The 18,760-nt window shown below is 46.9% G+C and overlaps 2 protein-coding genes across 3 annotated transcripts in view; one reads left to right on the top strand and one right to left on the bottom strand.

Moving 5' to 3' along the window:
• The window catches only part of LOC135394287 (branched-chain-amino-acid aminotransferase, cytosolic-like), a 313,934-nt gene that overhangs the window by 63,564 nt on the left and 231,610 nt on the right, over positions 1-18,760 (top strand). The gene's annotated exons all lie outside the window — the stretch shown is intronic.
• LOC135394284 (whirlin-like) overlaps positions 1-18,760 on the bottom strand; it is a 66,329-nt gene that overhangs the window by 23,762 nt on the left and 23,807 nt on the right. For both annotated transcript variants that reach the window (XM_064624967.1, XM_064624966.1), the window contains exons 2-3: positions 3,165-3,286; positions 3,026-3,099 (exon numbers count right to left, since the gene is read on the bottom strand). In XM_064624967.1, the coding sequence (XP_064481037.1) occupies positions 3,026-3,099; positions 3,165-3,286 (196 nt within the window). The remainder of the gene's footprint in view (positions 1-3,025; positions 3,100-3,164; positions 3,287-18,760) is intronic.

Here is an 18,760-nt window from a genome sequence, read left to right on the forward strand (position 1 = left end):
TAATGGGGCCAGACAGGGAACGGGTATGCACACGACCCAAAAGAGAAGCTTCATTTGCAGCCAAGAAAAGCCTCTCGACGAATTGCGGAAACCTTTCAACAAGCTTTTCTATGAGCGTGATTACGCGACAGCATATAGTGCAGAAAATGTCCGGCGTGGCCTGGTATGTCAGGAATGCATATGTTCGTGCCGAAGCTATTTAGCCTTCCGTTTTGCGACATGTTTGCGGAAAAATGCGAGCTGGCGCTGTCCGCACCTTCCATGCAGGAAGAGAAAGCGATCTTTCCTGATTGCTTTGAAGCGCGATTAAGCTCAAGCATGCGATGGCCATCATAAACGGAGAGAGAAGAAAACTCGGTTCCGTCTGTAGCGAACGAATGTGATGTGTTCAGTCAGCGTTACGTAGGAGAATCCAACAATTCTTGACCGAGACACTAATGACGACTAGTTTGATCAACTTGCGGGAAACTTAATCGACAGCGCTTCTGGACACAACTTCAATTAACGCACGTCACCGGTGGTTGCTTTGCTAATGCGCGTGTTGAACATGGTGTAGCCATGTTCCACAGGAGTCAGTATTCAAGATCCTGTACATCCATACTCGTTGCAAGTGACGGCTTCGGAATCGAGTCGTAACGGACTGTTTGAGTTTGACTGCTACAAAAAGGAAGAAAAAAAAAAACTGCTGCTCGAAAACTGTGGTTGGCACCCTTGTAGGATTTCCACAATATCCATTGCCACATTCGTGAGGCCAACAACGGCAAGCCGGTTTACGCCACCACCACCACCACCGCCACCACCATTGACACAATGTCAACTCCTCGAAGCTATACTGTTCTTCTTCGTCCATCTTACTTACTTTGCCTCTTTTCATGTGTGCAAAAGTGTGGAAAAGTCGGCTCGGTTTTAAGTGATGTTGTTGGATATGGATTGGATTGAATTGGATCTGAATTTAAAATACATAATATGGAGATGGTAGCCCATCAAGTATGGAGTCGGCTACTCCAGCATTACTTGTACCGTTGGATATGTCTTCGTGTTGTCTCGCTTATTTGCTGCCCAAACTCACAGTTTTTAGTTGATGGAATTTTTCCACTAGCTCCCCCGCGTCTAGCCGATTCTGTCTGTTACGCACAGGCGCTGGATGCAGGAAGCACACAGGAAGCAGGAATGGCAGCACACCGAAGTTTTTATTAGCTCGCGACGTGAGTTCCCGTTATATCACCTACAACCATATTAGACATGTTGTAGGCTATACCTCAAATGCACTTCCGTTTCTAAGCATGCGTGCTGTTTCTAGAAAAGCTTTTCGCGTCTTTGCAGCACTGAAACGTTCTTCTTGTGCGACCGTGCCACTCGCCGTTGCCGGCCTCACAGAGGTGGGCAACGTCATGACTAACGCCCTGGGGGATTGTGGGTCCCGGGCCGACTTCTAATGGAACTGTTCCGACATATGTCTGAAAGCCGTCTGAGGAAAACCCGAGACAGTAGAGCCGGCACCGGGATTAGAACCCGGGCATCTCCCGGACTTGACGTGGAGTGGCCAGCACGCTAACCACTGAGCCACGCGAGCTGGTGACCGTGGCAGAGACATCGTTTATCTTTTCATTCTTTGCAAACGTGCGCCAGCGACAAATCACGATCGACAGACACGGTGTATTCGCACGAGCAACGTCCCTATAGAATTGGCCTGCGGTTGCACAGACGTTTCGCACGGCGACCGCAGCGCCACCTCCCTCCTCATGTGCAGAGCGCCCTTACTAGACGGTCATGTTCGGCGTGTTCCCTGCCTCACCGCTGTACTGAGAACGTCATCCCTTTTGTGGAAATCATTGCGCCACGATTTTCAGAGCCGCAGTGTAGGTGATACGTGCCTGTGTACGGGAAATCCTCCGGCTACACGATCACAATTGCGTTGCGGAATACGATTCGGAGCGCCCCCAAACCTCGTAGAACAGGTCCATACTTTAGCGGAAGATGCGAAAAACATGATAGATTTCTCGTGCCACGTAAGCGTGCTCAACGTAATGTCTTTTCGTGCGCTACTAACGCCACCCAGATAGTGAAGGCCTGCTTAACGCCTCCTCTCATTCTTTCGAATGTGGACGTATAAAGTCGGGATGTCATGCAATCGTCGCAGAAGATTTCAAACAGAGGACGCCCATGCGGCTCGGTCCATAGCATGGCCTACTATAGAATATGCTGACCACGTCATAATCGGCAACTCCTCTCCTATGCAGGAGCTCGTCCACACGACCCGTTACGGGCGCTATGCATCGGCTCGCGAGATCTCCATCATGACTAGATAAGGAAAATTCGAATTTTGAATGTACAGAGGCAGACAAAGGACCGTAGCAGACGACAGCAACAGCTCCCATGAAAACTCGTAGAATGATGATGATGATGATGACGATGATCAAACGGGCCGATGAGCAGCGCCACCGCTACCTCCCAAATGCGGCGCTGGATAATCTACTGGTTCTACTAGTCTACAGCCACCGAAGCACAGTCGCGATTGGCGAGGTCTTAATTGCTACGTCACGTCGTTTAAGCAATCAGACTTTGTTTCTAGCTAGTGTTGGCATTCCGAACCGTGAGGAATGCAAGCACAAGATATTCCTTAGCAGACGACAAAAAAAAAAAAAAAATAGAAGGAAAAGAAAGAAGCCTACACGCTATTGTCCGGCAAGTGCACAGTACACGTCACTCACTATATCCCGGCATACGCGAATGCTCAATGTAACACGCGGCAGAACCTCTGCTCCATGAGCAATTTTTCGCTTTCTCTTTACTAGAATATCGTGTGGGGCTATCACTCGTGCGAACACACGGACAGATCGGACGACTACATAGATGTATGGTTCATCGGGAAAGAGAATCAACCTATACACGTTAGCAGCGAAAACGGTTTCGTGTTTATTTCAGCTATACGGTATGGCTTTAATTGTCCTCGCAAATTGGCCTCTCGCTATCCCATTCGTTACCGCACGTCCCTTCAAAGTAATACGTCAGGAACTGATTTTACCTTGAGACCCCGGTGATGCGCTTCGGAGTTCGGGGCCACATGCGACACGAAGACGCCAGTGCCGTGCTCCCTTCCTGAAAGTTAGACAATGGTCACACAAGGGAAATCGTGTACAGTTCTTTCTGAGTGATAAGTGTACCTCCGCGAATGGAGAATCCGAGCGGTGCATTGCCCCTGCGCTTCAGCTGCACCACGCGGATGCGGTTGGGAGGACCTTCAGGCTGGGGTTCGCCACCACTGTTACAGCCGACCACCTGGACACTGGAAAAAGAAAGAAACGGTTACTTTTGCCACAATCCTTCGAATAGTTAGTGAGCAGATACATATAGACGTGCATTAGAGCACTGCACGGGCCCGGGCCCGACCCGGCCCGCGGGCCGGGCTGGGCTTGTTATTGGCTGTGTGCTCCGGGCCGGGCCGAGCCCGGGCCGACAAAATACGCCAGCACCACGGGCCGGGCCGGGCCCGGGCCGTTAAAATACGCCACCACCGCGGGCCGGGCCGGGCCCGGGCCGACAAATATGTTCCCAAGAGTCAGGCCCGGCCGGGCCACGCAGCTAATTCCACACATTGGAGATGCATTAGTTCATATCATCATGCGCTTGCGTCATTCCTGTGCATATTTTGCAAAGGCAAGCAAAGGGTACTGCATTATGCATATGATTCGACCGTCTAGAACATTCTCCAAGCCACTTTACATTGCTCCTCACTCCTCACATATTTCACAATCACTCTGGCAAAGCTTGGTGAGAGGGATAGGGACTGGGAGAAGCAGTTTGTCGACAGCATGCTCTATCTCCGCAAAATCTTGACAGTGTAACGATAACGCCCCGTGCGTTCTGGATTTAATTTGGTCTCGTGCGGTTACGGTGTTAAACCGCCATCACTTGTATGTTTGTCTTCTCTCCTTATAAATTTACTTATAAATTTGTTTGATAATCGCCAGAAACGCGTACGTCGCGGCTGGAAATACTAGGCCGGGATCTACTCGCCGGGTCACCGGGCCGGGCCGGGCCGGGCTCTATTTGCTTAGACGCCGGGCCGGGCCGGGCTCTAGTCACTGGGTCACCGGGCCGGGCCGGGCCGGGCCGCATAAAAATATGAAGGTCCGGGCCCGGGTCGGGCCGGGCCATTTTTTGATGCGCCCGGGCCGGGTCGGGCCCGGAAAAGTCGGCCCGTGCAGTGCTCTAACGTGCATGACACTATTCTACATTTTTATTCGCAGCTTCCGTCTCTGTCGCTTCAATTCGCGTGACAGTATTGCGGGATGGCCACCGTTGCACAAGTCCTTCAGTTTTTGTGCATCGAGTTGAAAAGCATCCTGCATGCATGTGGGGGGAGTACGTTTATACCGTGTTGATGCTACAGAACGACATGCCAGAGAACTGCTTTGTAGGTCAATCAATGGTAAATGGTAGAGTGAAGGAAAAGTTTCAGGTCGAGAGCCTCCGATATTTCGAACAGAGACTGTTCTTGAAAGGAACAGTCTCTCAGCAGCGATGCTGTTCACTGTTCACGATGTTCAGCAGGGTTTGTGTACTGCGGGAAAGGCCTTTCAACGGGAGATCAAGTCAACGATTTTCTAGGATGTCCCGGATCCCAGGGTGCTATGTAAGAACTATCTCGTTGATAACCAATTTTCTGTCGCTGTCTCCCGGGGTTGGCAAACAGAACAGAACTTCACCACATAGCACGCGGTTAGCCTTTTTAGCTAAGCCTTTTAGCTCTTAGCCATAGCACGCTCTGAGCCTTAGCACGCTCTTAGTTTGCTTAGAGCTCTTAGCCAGTCACCATCCCGAACGACATTGTTCTGCCAACTGATTGTTTAAAAACGAGAGGCGCACGCCTTTTTGGAACCCTTACGCAGTTCCAAAAAAGGCGTACGGCCCGCGCCTTCCACAAATCCGGAGTGATATAGGTATCGTTCTGTGCAATGGTTGGCCTTCACCGTGCTATGTGGTGAAGTTCTGTTTTTAGGGTGTTCGCAGCGCTGGACGGAACGCATCGGTCCTGAGAGCTCGGCAATAACACGCCACAAACTAACCTACCGTGAGCTCGATCATATACCTAGACCTGCAATGGATCTCACAACAAATAAGCGATAAAACTGACACAAATGTGTCGGTCAACGGTCCTTCCGTACGAAATGTCTACGTACCATAAAATCTACATCTGCATGGGGGCACGCGTAAAATAAGGCATATCCCTTCGACCGCATCAACTGGTATCTACGTTACGCTGTGAGTCGGCGCACACGTAATTCCTGTATAACACCAAGTCTGTTCCCTGAAGCTGTGCAGGTCACGTGTTGCAGTAAGAACTCCATTCAAATTTTAAGCGTCATGCTTCAGCGCAGTGGCCTACGCACGCCTTCTGAAAGGCCCTTCTTTCCAAAGCATGCACACCAAAGAACAATTAGGCATCGCATTTTGTGTCACTCCAAGCCAAGTCCAAATCCAAGTAGTGGGAACGAACGCTTTGAAGACCGTTAAATTACGTTGAGGCACCAAAAGTTTTGTCGTTGATATGTGCGAAATAGCACGCTCGCTTGCTCCAATCTCGAACTTTTCGACAACGTATGTCAATGGGACGTCGGTGCCACAAAGTTGCGCCAAACTCATGCTCAAGTTGGTCACGCGGACAGCCGTCAAAAAATGTCCTCGCAGAAAACAAAAGTGAACTTTCTCAAAGTGACCGTGGACCTTCGTAAAGACCGAGACTAAAACGAAGAATGGCGGGACGCCTGCTCATCCCTGGTAATTCGGCACGTAAGAAGTGCCAGTGTTTCACTGCTGCAAGTGGGTCACAGCCAGCCACAATAACGCAGACCAGGATCTCCAGGCAAGAATGGTTCATTGCACATCTGATGTCGCCATTCCTTGTCACTCTCTTAACCAAAGCAATAGTGTTCTCGTTGTTCGTCTGCAGCTGACCCGGAAGCTTCGCGTAGATGAGATACGAGCATTGTTTGCAAAGAGTGTCATCTGTGAACTTCGAAGACATAGGACTGCTGCTGGGGCGAACTATATATACAATTTCAGGTTGAATTCCTGACCAGAATTCACTGGTTTCAAGGACGGCTGCTGACGTAAAGTCGGTGAATATCGGTGACAAATACCTCACTGATTCGCCAGTCATGTGTGCTACCATTCCACCACGCCGAAATATTTTTTACCTAACACATCACAGTTACGCAAAGTGTTAGAAAGTGTACGCACGCGGCCAAAACTGTTATCCAGAATAACGGTTTGTTGTGCGAGGAGTGCGACTTTGTGTGATACTCATACAGTTATGTTAACTGCCGCCAAACGACGTACGTCTCGCGCTTTCCACAAGTCAGAAGTAATATACAAGTATATCATTTTGTGCAATGGTTGCCGTTCACCGTGTTATGTGGTCAAGTTCTGTTTGAAGTGTGCAGCTCCAGAAACCATACAGATATTATTAGCTGGATAGAAGTTCTGTTTGTCGAGGGCGCGGGAAAATCGCCCGAATGGCAGTATCGCCTCTGAGACACACCAATCATTATCACCAAAATAAAGATGTTGCTGCTGTCGTTCGCCTTGTAGCCGCCTCTGCTTCGCACATGCTCAATTAACACGCAGGCATGTGCGCTTCCCATTTATGTCAATCCTCGTATAAAGGAATCATACGAAACATGATTCTCTGATGTAGCTCCTCGCTCTCGTGTACGATTACGGAATTATTCAATTAGCAATCACGAAGCTGGGCTTATTTCATGTATTACTTTGGGTCATTGATGTTCCGTTTGAGACAGTATGTCTAGACATTGTCGCGTTACTCTCAAACCACTAGTCTCCGTGCGCTCCTTAGTCTCGTTCCCAGCGACGACACAACAAGGGTGGACTGCCAAAAGCGCTCTTCACATTGGGATTAACACTGGTGGCCGCCGTTGTTAACGAGTATGACTGACGATAACGTAACATTCCATATAACTAGTCATCCGGTCATCGGTCATCCGTTATCTGAGTAGCGTATCAACGTTCGAAAGATCAAGCAAAAAGAAGATTGCTTGCTTCCGCGTGCGAGATGCACAGTTGTTCAGGTGAAGAATGCTGGCCGATGCTATATCTTGTCTACACCGGTTCCCGAGCGTGAGAAAATGAATAGGCACGAAATGAACATGAACGGACACGGAAATGAACGAAAACACACACAGGAAAATGAAGGAACTCAGCAAACGGCAATCCACACGTACAGAGTTCCTGTGACTACCACGGGGTGGCAGCACTAATGGTGGCTCCCATTCCTTGAATCGCGTTCTTGTGTCTTGAGACTACGTTTCCTTGCTCGGACCGATTCTGGCAGTGACCGGCCTACATCTTAACTTTCGGCCGCCATCATTCCAACATCTGTTATCACATCATATCATCTCATCTTGGCTACAGTCGTGACGCTGCACACATGAGTGAAGCCAACAACGGCAAGCCAGCCTCGTCGTCAACACCACCACCCCAAGCTGCTCGCTGAAACTCTAACCTCTCCACCCGCATGGCTGCTCATTGGGGGCAGCTCCAAGGACGTGCTGTAAACTGTTATCTGCACTCAAAAAACTGAACTTCACCGCATAGCACGCTCTGCGCCAACCATTGCCACGAAGAGAGCGGGAGGCGTACGCCTTTTGTGTCAATTATCATATACAGTCAACCCTCGATTTATGAACACCCTCGTTTCCCCGAAAAATGGTTCATAAATCGAGGGATTCATAAATCGAAAATTCAGTTAACTGAGTACTATCGAGCAAATGCAACAGTATTTCCGAGTTGGGATTGTGTTTATAATGCCATATGTTGTGTAATTTTGCTTTGGACCATGCCTTCCGCTGTGTCAATCTTGGAAATAAGAGATGTCACCACATTCGCACTGGACTGGTCTCAGATTTCCTCCGGGATTTTTAACCTCCGTTTATTAATCTCCGGGTGACAGCGACCACCTTATACATCAACTGAGGTCAGGAACACTTGGTCGCACCTTGTGCGACCCCGGAAAACCCGTTTGTTGTTCGGATTTCGAGGGGTTAAGAACCGAGGGTGCAATACCTGGAGAACGTTTTGTCCGTTCAGGCGTCATTCATAAGACCACACTCTTAAAAATGAACTTCCCCACATAGCACGCTCCTAGCCAACCATCACCCCGAATGACAACGTTCTCGCCCTAGATTTGTTGAAAACGGGAGGAGGAGCCTATTTTGTGCCGTGCATAATAGTACAAAATAGGCTCCTCCTCCCGTTTTCAACAAATCAGGGGCGACAACGTTGTCATTCGGGATGATGGTTGGCTAGGATCGTGCTATGTGGTGAAGTTCATTTCTAAGAGTGCACGGAATTATCCCTTTGAAGGTTTCTGTTGACCTCGGAACGATAACCAGCTCCGGTGGCGCAGCGGTAACGCGTGCGCTTGGGGACTGGGAGGTCCGCGGTTCGAATCCGCGGGCCGGCTGTGCCGTCTGGGGTTTTTCCTGGGTTTCCCTCAGATGTGTAATAGGCGTATGCCGGCACAGTTCCCCTGAAGTCGGCCCATGGACGCAGCTATCCTCCCCCCGAGCGGATTCCGCTCGGTCTTCCACTTCACCCTTTCCTCTCCTCCTCTCCACCACCTTTCCCTTCCCGAGAAACATGCCGCCTAATCAGGCAGGCAGACCTATCGGGTTCCTCCCAACGACACTCCTCCTCTCCTCCTCCTCGGAACGATCCGTTCATAAATTGAGGGCAGAAACGCTGGGCAACTCCTAGTTGGTTCCCAGAAATTCCGTTCATTATTCGAATATCGAGGTTCATAAAACGAGGGAAAAATGAAGGGAAAAAGTTTGGTTCCCCGTGCTCGTGTTCATAAAACGAGGGAATTCATAAATCGAACGTTCATAAAGCGAGGCTTGACTGTATCCAAATTGACACAAAAAGGCGTACGCCTTCCTTTCTCTTCGAATCAGAAGCGATAACCCTATCATTCGTGGCAATTGTTGGCGCAGAGCGAGCTATGCGGTGAAGTTCAGTTTTTAGAGTGTGGTGACATCGAATCCTATACCACCGGCTGTCCTGTCTGAGGTATTCCCTGCAAACATAACTTCACCACATAGCACGCTCCTAGCAAACCATTATTCCGAATGATATAATTCTGTGTGCTGATTTGTTGAAATTGGGAGGAGGCGCCTATCTGGGACATACTATGCATTGGTCCCAGATAGCGCCTCACCCTGTTTTGAACAAATCAGCACACATAATTATATTCATTCGGGATGATGGTTGGCCAGGAGCGTGCTATGTGGCAAAATTCTGCTTTATCAGACAACAGTGGCAAGCTACTTCGCCCGCCCCCCCCCCTCTGTTTTGACACTGCACTTTTAGAAATGAACTTCACCACATAGCACGCTCCTAGCCAACCATCATCCCGAATGACAACGTTCTCGCCCCTGATTTGTTGAAAACGGGAGGAGGAGCCTATTTTGTGCCGTGCATAATGGCACAAAATAGGCTCCTCCTCCCGTTTTCAGCAAATCAGGGGCGAGAACATTGTCATTCGGGATGATGGTTGGCTAGGAGCGTGCTATGTGGTGAAGTTCATTTTTAAGAGTGTGTGGGTTTTCCGGCAGTCTTCTTCGAAGGATCTCGGCACAATTCCCCCTGAAGACGGCCCATGACGTACACTCTTAAAACAAGGCTTCACCACATAGCACGCTGAAGGCCATCCATTGTACAGAGTGATATCTTTATTACTCTTGATTTGTGGAAAGCGCGGGGCGTACGCCTTTTTGTGACAGTTAACATTTCTGCATAAGTGTCACAAAAAGGCGGTGGTGAAGTTCATTTTTAAGAGTGTATACGAACCTCACACTCCTTCCTGCTGTCCCCTCCTTATCTGTTCACGTCTAGCCGCTACACAGTCAAAGTAGTTTCTTTGCGGCCGCAAACACGGAACAAAGACAAAACAAAAAACTCACCACATAATACGCTCACGCTTGAGCGGGAGAGCGCGCGGCATACGCCTTTTTGTGACAGTTCACATCAACCCAAAGTGTCACAAAAAGGCGTATGCCTCCCGTTCTGTTCTGAAAACGTATTATTGTTGCGTATTGAAGTTGTATTATTGTATTGAAAGCGTATTATTGTTGCGTATTGAAGTCGTGTATTATTGTATTGAAAGCGTACTGTTGTAACACGGCGATGAAGGCGTAGGACTTCGTAGCTACTTCGTCGAGCTTCAGAAAAAAATGAAGTGAGACTGTGTCAAAGTCGAGCTCAAGACTGGGAGGTGGTGGGTTCGAATCCTACCACCCGCTGTGCTGTCTCAGGTTTTCCCTGGGTTTTCCGAAGACTTTCCCGACGGATCTCGGCACAGTTCCCCCCTGAAGTCGGCCCAGGACGCATACTGAACCCCCTGTCCCCCACTCCTTCCTGCTGTCCTCTCTCCACATCTGTACGCCGCTCATAGCCACCGTTGCTTCGCGGCGCTAACACGAAATCAAGAAAAAACATAGGATTTCCCTCTCTCCCTCCCTCACTACGCGCTCCGACAAAGCAACCCCCCCTCCCCCCAAACCGAGGGTCTGGGTCTTCCTCTGCACTAAGCTGGTGGACGTGCTGTGAGTGCGACTTCACTGTGACAACCATGTGACGTATCTGATACGCACCCGCTGTTTCCATTTCATTTTCACCTGTTAACTGCCATTTTCTTTACTTCACTGGATATTTAATTGAACTGGAGTAGCGAATGTGAATTGAATAGTGAATTGAATTCTTCATGAGCGCCACACTCTCCATTTTATTTTCCCTATACACTAAACCAACCTATTTCGTCGCATTCTACTTCCTGTTCTCTGCTAATGCGATTTTTATGTGCAGGCGGCCCGTCGCATTGTTAATAATAATACACTCTAAAAACAGAGTTTCAGAGCTAACTGCCATATCATATAATATCGTTCTCTTTTCCGATTTTAATGGAAATGGGGGGGGGGGGGGCATACGTCATTTGGTAGCAATTTCTATACACTCTCTTCCTTTACAAAAGGGGACTCTCGCCTCATCTCTCTCTCACAATTTCTATACGAGTTATCTGCCACAATTCAGATGCAATAACTAGAGGCGAGCGCGCATACGATTGACAGTACAGTTTGGTTGATAGATTATTGATTGACCCGCACGGCATCAGCGCATGTAATACCCGCGACCGCATCTACAACCGCGCGTGTTTAAATGGGTGTATCAGCACCCTCGCGGATTTTGTGCATATCCGCAAACCCGCAGTCATTACAATTGAAGGAAAAAATGTACGTTATGTACAAACATGTTACATACATATATGTTATGTTACAAACGTCTATCTACTTCATTTTTATTTTTTTATTTTTCAGCATAGAAACTTTCTCAGGAACGGAATGTCATCCATAGTTGTCCAATAATAGTACATAAAGGCTCAGCAATGCGGGGGATGGCGCACTTCGACAACATGTTGAATCAACTGCGTGCTCTCACTTTTGTTTTTCAATAGGGGACGTCGGCAGAGACTCGAATGCTTATTTGCGAATAAGATTATATTTGCGGATTATATTTTTTCTTGAAAACCAGAATGTCGCGCGGATCCGCTGATAACGGCACCTGCGCCTATCTCTAGCGATAACTGCATCATCCGGCGCAGTGCATTTCTACAACTCTCACGTAGAGGTTACACATCCGATACCACTATTTAGAGGTTGAAAACGACTTGTAACCTGACAGGAGCAATAGAAGTTACTTCTCAGTTCAACCCAAATCCAATCGTCGCAACTTATGAACCCTTTATAGGGACGTGGTAACTTCTAAACGAACTCCGCGTTTGCATTTCCTTCGATTGTTGTTCTTGTTTGTTTGCAAAGTAACCTTTATAAAAGGTACTGCTCAAAAGTTACTGTGTTCTCGTTCTAGCCGCACATTCAATACGAGAGTTTCGGATTAGTGATGGGCGATACTATTGAAACATTCGATACTATCGATAGTTTTTGACTATCGATTGTCCAACTATCGAGTGAACCGCAATTTCGATAGCATCGCGATAGTTTTTCGGATTATCGATAGTATCGCTCATTGTGAATTTAAAATTCATTAAACCTTTAGAAATTTTAAATTCGCAGTGAGCGAACTATTGATAGTTTGCTGAAGCGGAACACGAATTCAGAAAGTTTCACTTTCAAAAGCAACATGCTGAAATTATAAATTCGGAGTGAATGAACTATGGATAGTTTGCAGGAGCAAAACGCGAATTCAGAAACTTTCGTTTTCAAAAGAGATCTGCTCAAATTATAAATTTGGAGTGACCAAGCTATTGTTGAAAAGAAACATGATAATTCATGACAGTTCGGGGCGACGATTGTTTAAATGCGAAATTCTCGACTCTGCATTGTTTTTGAGGGATCAGAATATGCAATCCACGAGGGTTTTTTTTTCTTTTTTCTTTTATCCTCCTATAGTGGATTGCATCAGCTCTCGATGTACCGTACATCAGTTTGCTTTTTTTTTTTTTTTTGTACCAGACTTGACTTGACAGAATTGGCTTCTGTCGCTTTCGCGTAGAATGACCCACCAGATTTTAGAACTGCAATCGCTGTTCCCCGTTGTGTCTTTAGAGGTGGAGATTTTAATGGCCAACCAGCCCATGGTGTGAGGCACTGAAGGTGGATAGTTTTGGTGCTTTTTACGGAATAGAACACACCAATGTTGCATTCAACTAAGTGGCGTAACTACAATCAGGGATGTCGCCAGGCAATTTTTCAGAAGGGGCAAGATCTCGGACCCGGGCGCCACTGCACAGACCCACATTATTTAGGACAGGTCATTTAGGGCGGGGCAAGTGCCCCTCTTGCCCCCCCCCCCTTTAACGGCGCGGAATCCAATGCATAGCACACACACTCCGTACCGGTGATTTCGTATGATATCGTATGATGATCTTTGTACTATATTTACTCGCATGTTGAGCGTACACCCAACCCTCACATCACTCCCACCTCACCTGCCCCAGTTTCTAACGGACATGGGCCCGGGAATGCCGACTCGACTGATTCGGAAAATAACGACTGCTGAGTGCCCCTTGCGTGTCGCCATCCAATTCACGTCGTTAACGCTCCCCCCTCCCCCCAAACGTGATGTGTCTGGGTAAAAAAAGATGCGTAAATTATGCGAGTAAATACGGTGTCTTCTTTTGTTTAAACGTGGGGGTGGTAGGCGAGATTCCGTGAAGCTTTCGGTCAGAAAGTCACCGATTTAATCCGACGCCTCCGTGGCCTCTATTTCCTAGGAACAATGGCTGCTTTCTATTTCGAGTCACCGTCCATCCACCGACGTAAAAGGAAAGTGCCACGGAGAAACAAGCTGCCGGCAGCTGCGTTCTACGCCGGTGTCATGCCCCCTTCTCCAGTTGAATGCTCGCCCAGAATTTGCGGGAGAGTCGAGTGTATGATTTGGATATAAATCCCCGGCCCGGTCTTACAGGGAAAGAAGCGAGGTCGGTGTTTGAAAACTATATCTTGACTCTACAAAGGGTAACTGTCACCACACAATAATCTGCAACAAACGACGAGTTCATTTAATAGAAAATGGGCTTTCAAAAATCGATTTGTAACCGAATTGGCAACGCCTTGGCGTGCCAATTTTTGCGAGAATAAATTACGCCTTTTTGTGATACTTATGTTGTTAATAATTGTCACAAAAGGGCGTATGCCTCCAGTTTTCAACAAATCAGGCGAGAGAACAATGTCATTCGAGATTATGGTTGGTTAGGAGGTGAAGTTACTGTCATTCCGCTTAATGCATTAAGTTTGCCGTGTGGCCAGGGTATTAAAAGGATTGCTGACCCTGTGATTGAGCAACACTAAGTAACCCAAATATACGCGTTTTATGTCGTTCTAAGTTCTGTGTTGTGTCATCTATATTAGAAACAGGCTACCCCCAAGCCGTGGTATGCGGCCCGCGTAGTTACTCCATGCACCTCTCACCTACAGTGTGCCTCCATCCCATCAGTATCAGTTATCCTGCCTATATGCATCACTTTGAAGTCCTCAACTCCCCTCTCCCACTTTCCTTTTTTTAGGCTATAGTCGTGACGATGCCCACTTGAGTGCGGCCAACAACGGCAAGCTACTTCGACCCTCCCCCTCACACACACACACACACACACACACACACTGTCCTTAGAGTGTAGCCTGGCTCTTTCTGCCTCACAGGCTGTTAAAATCGTAATTGGAAACTAAAGGATAGAATTATATTGATCTTGCACAGCTGGAGAAAACCGACGACACGTTTCAATGTACAAAGCTGTTTTACTTATACAGAATGCACGCAGTTGTCTGAGTGTTGCGACGTCACTGAATGCCGACGCTTCAACAGCTTTTCCCCGCTTACGTTGGGAACGGGGTACAATGTATGCTTAGGTACACAATGTCGAAACATCAAAAGACGGAAAGTAAAGCGTGGGAAGGGACTAGTTGGTATATCACGTTCAACTTGACCCATACAGAATGGCACACCACAAAGCAGACTTGGAGGTATCTTGAGTACCGTACTCTAAATACTGTATCTTAAAATACTTTTGTTGGTATCTTAGTATCTTACGGAGTACGCTTCGTGAAAAGTATTTGTACTGTAATTAAAATACTTTTTTCAGTATTTAGTACTCAGTACTCAAATTACTCTCTCCTTTTTGTCGAATATTCAAATGGGCATTCTATGTTTATTTTTTATTTATTTTTTTCTTCTTCTCTCTCTCTCTTTCTTTCTTTTTTTTTTTTTTTTTTTTTTGCCGCATCTGACAACAGTTGACTTTTCCAGGCCGTTTCAAAGGAAGTCAACGCTGTTATCATTTGGTGTGTTCTGGGCAAACGACAACCGTCGTGTGTTCTGTCCTTAAACTGGGAAACGTGTTTTCAAAGGAAGAGAGGACGGTTGTCGGATGAGCACTTTCAAATGCAGCTACTACTGCGTGCATATAAAGCACATATCTGATTTGCAGGCATAATTCGACATTTCTGTGGCTGTTTATTTTTTTAGTATCTTATAAGTATCTTAAATAGTTTTCATAGTATTTACTACTCTACTCTAAATACTTTCATTTCTAACTACCTTTACTGTATTTCAAATACATTTTGCGCTCAGTATTTAGTAACGTATTTTAAATACTCTTTTCTAGTATCTTCTACATGTCTGCCACAAAGGTCGGACATCCAGTGCATTGGGGGGAATGCCGAAGTACACTCTTAGAAATGAACTTCGCCGCATAGCACGCTCCTAGCCAACCATCATCTCGAATGTCTGTCCTGATTTGTTGGAAACGGGAGGCGTACGCCTTTTTTGTGACACTTATGCTGTTCATAATTGTCACAAAAAGGCTTAATCGCTTCATCGTCGTTACGGTCGTTACAAGCTAACGAGTGGCGGGAAATTGAAAAAGGTGGGCACGTGATAAAACACGTGCACGGAGCTCTTCGTGCGATACGTGAAGGTCGTGGTACACGTCACGCGCAAAGTGTCACGTGCCCACCTTTTTGAATTTTCCGCCACTCGTTAGCTTGTAACGACCGTAACGACGATGAAGCGATTAAGCCCCCAGGGCAGATAACGATATCACTCGAGATGATGGTTGGCTAGGAGCGTGCTATGCGGTGAAGTCTTTTTTTATGAGCGTAGTAACGCTCTCTTTCATCACCCTGTGTAGCGTACGTACTTAAATGAAAATGCATGAAGAGATCTTCAGGTAGCTTTTCAGACTGTACTGGTACGAGAAGCAGAAATACAAAAAATTTGCACGTGCGCCGGAGGTAAGCTGTAGCCTGAACAGCCGCAAAAGGAACATGGACTTGCGCACGAAACAGAAACAAATATTTCAAACACGCGTACCAGTAGCTATCCAACGCGGAACGTGGTAAATCTCATCCCAATTGTGCTGAATTGTTGTTGCGTGTTTATTCGTGTATGTACCATTAGACAAGAGAAAACATACGACCTTGTTAGAAACCATTGAAGGAGGCAGTGTGGATACTAACGTGGTCACGCACTGAAGTATGCGGATGCATTGCCTTGTTTATTCCGGACCTTAGCGACATAAGTGCCGTTCCCTTGAGAAAAATATTCATCGTGGCGACCATTCCGAACGAGGAAAGTGTCTCCCACAATGCTGGTTTATTTAGCAGGTAAATAGTCGCAAACACTGAGATGTCAGCGCAGCAACATTGCCGACATGTCGACTTGTCAGCTTACTGAATACAGAGCTTCAATGATAACCATAGAATATAATATAACTCGCGTAAATGAACTCCACCAAATGAACAGTAGAAATCTAATAGCACACACACACAAAAAGGGAGAAAACAGTGGAGTGGTCTGCGGGCGTTGATGCGCTTAACGGGTGATCCCAAATATTCCGAGAAACGAAAACAGGACCAACGTCAGAAATTACCGGTGCTGGAGCAGCCGGCCCAATGTAGAGTTGGGTCAACATCTATATATATATATTTATACATAACACCCAACCAACCGATACAAAATATGAATGACCTCAGGGAAGGGAACCGAGAGGAATTTTCTCGGACGCCACAGTTTGCCACTTCGACTAAAACTGACTTGATTCTCATATCATGAAATTATCCCTTCTTGCTATATCTTGTGACAACCATCGCTCTGGTTTCGTTACTGGTAGCCTCACCTACTGACAGCCGACAAGATAAAAAACGAATCTCGGATTGGATTGAAAATAAAAAAGAGAGCGATGAAAAAGAAGTGTACATATTACAGAGCACATTACGAATCTGCTGGGCTAGATCCGTGCGCATCCTTTCTATAGCCGATCAAACGGGGTTAGTTTGGCCACACACGGTAGTTTTATGTATCGGCATTCCTCGGAGGCTCGCAGTCAGTCACCCAGAGCAGAAAGTGCACACGATGACCCCGATATATGGCATCCATATTTCCTGCTGTGGAAATGGAGCATCGCAGTGAGCGGTCCACAGCGCCGCGATAACGTCACGAAAGGCGAGTTAAGTGCCGTTCTTCGATCTTTCTGGATCGCTCGCCACCTTCGGTGTGTACAACCTGCTTGAGAAATTTAGGTTCCAAAAGTGGCGGTCGACTGTTCAGTACAGTGCTCTGGGGTTCCGCGCTTTTGATTTTTATTTTAGGGAGGATTCGGTGTATGTGTTTCGGTGCTTATCTATTTTCCATGAAATCGGTATTTTTCGGTGATTTTTCTGGCGTGTACATGGTTTACCCTGCAGTTATCGGCGAATATAAATCGCAATGTAATTTCAAAACTGTGCGTCTCAGCGCAGCCTTAAAACCAATACTAATAATTCGACGGAAACAACGAGAATTAGCTGAGGCGAACAATAAATATGGACGACACAAACATGTAAGCCTCCAACCCCTGTTGAAAAAAAGCCAAATAGGTTGTATGCGATCCTATTTATCCTATACAAATTGATGTAGGATCCTTTATGTCCTATTTTGTATCATGTGGGAAGGTTGTGGGTTCCTACATGTCCTATATTCATTCACATATAGGTGAGTTATAGGATCCTACATGTCTCATATTAGGCTATGTAGGAGAGTTGTGGTGTCCTACTTGTCCCATATTCGGCAATATAGGAGAGTTGTAGGACACTACATAGTCTATATCCGGCTACGTAGCAGACTTGTAGGATCCTACAAGGCATCAAAAAGGAGCTATGGGAGATCTTACGTGACCTGTTTGGTTTCATGTGTGGAGGACTTGGGGAATTATTTTGAGATATGGAAGTGATATATTAACACAGCAACAAACATTATTTGATTGCATATATTTATATATATCCTTCAAAACTGGGGCCTAGAACGAACTAGTCATATACTATCATGTTTGCCAACGCGCATACATACGGCAGGTTATCAAGTGCGAATTCTATTAGAACCAGTGCAAATAAATATATATTTTTAGGTTAAAAACAACTGAATGGACTGGTTGCATTCATTTATGGAACATGCATGGATTATGTACATTACTAGTCGACGAACCATCAAGCATACAATGATGCGTGCATTCCTTTGAGTGCTATTTAAGCACAAACTTCGACAGCAGTGCGCAACAGGTCGAGGTGGCGGTTGAACCCCATCGAGCGACATTGCGGTGTCGATGGGGTTCTCGGTCTAATTTCTAGGACTAAACCGGTTCTATCAGGACGCGGTTTGTTGTGACGGATTCCCCAATCCTTCGCCTTCACGTACACGCTCATGGCTCGCAGGAATCCTAAGAGTAGTCGAGATACTTGAAAATTCCAGGCCTCCGTCTGCACTTCCGATACATTCGGAGCTCCGTAACATCCGCCCCGCTGGTCATGTCGACACCAGAATTTCCGTCCTAGTAGGACTTGAGTCGCTCTACGATCGGTCAAATGGAACCATGGGTCGGTCTTTAGCGGTTCGGGGGTTGTGGGCAGAGACGCGTTCGTAACTCTGTTTTTCTAAGCTTTGACGCCCTTTTTCGGACGGAAGCCCGCGATGGACAGTTTTCATCTTTCTAGAGTGTACTCGCCTCAAATCGGTGAACGTGGCAAAATTTACTACAGCTGTCAAAGTCTTCTGGTTCTCGAGCTACAGGTTTCCGTGTTTACACTCCTCCCAATACATGGGACTGCCGGCTGTTTTTTCCCTAAAACCGTTTCCATCGCACCTACAGAGTCGTGTTTGACATAGTTTTGAAGCTCTTGACGTGCTCTTTCCAACC

This window comes from Ornithodoros turicata, chromosome 5, assembly GCF_037126465.1.
Source record: "Ornithodoros turicata isolate Travis chromosome 5, ASM3712646v1, whole genome shotgun sequence".
NCBI classification, from domain to species: Eukaryota; Metazoa; Arthropoda; class Arachnida; order Ixodida; family Argasidae; genus Ornithodoros; species Ornithodoros turicata.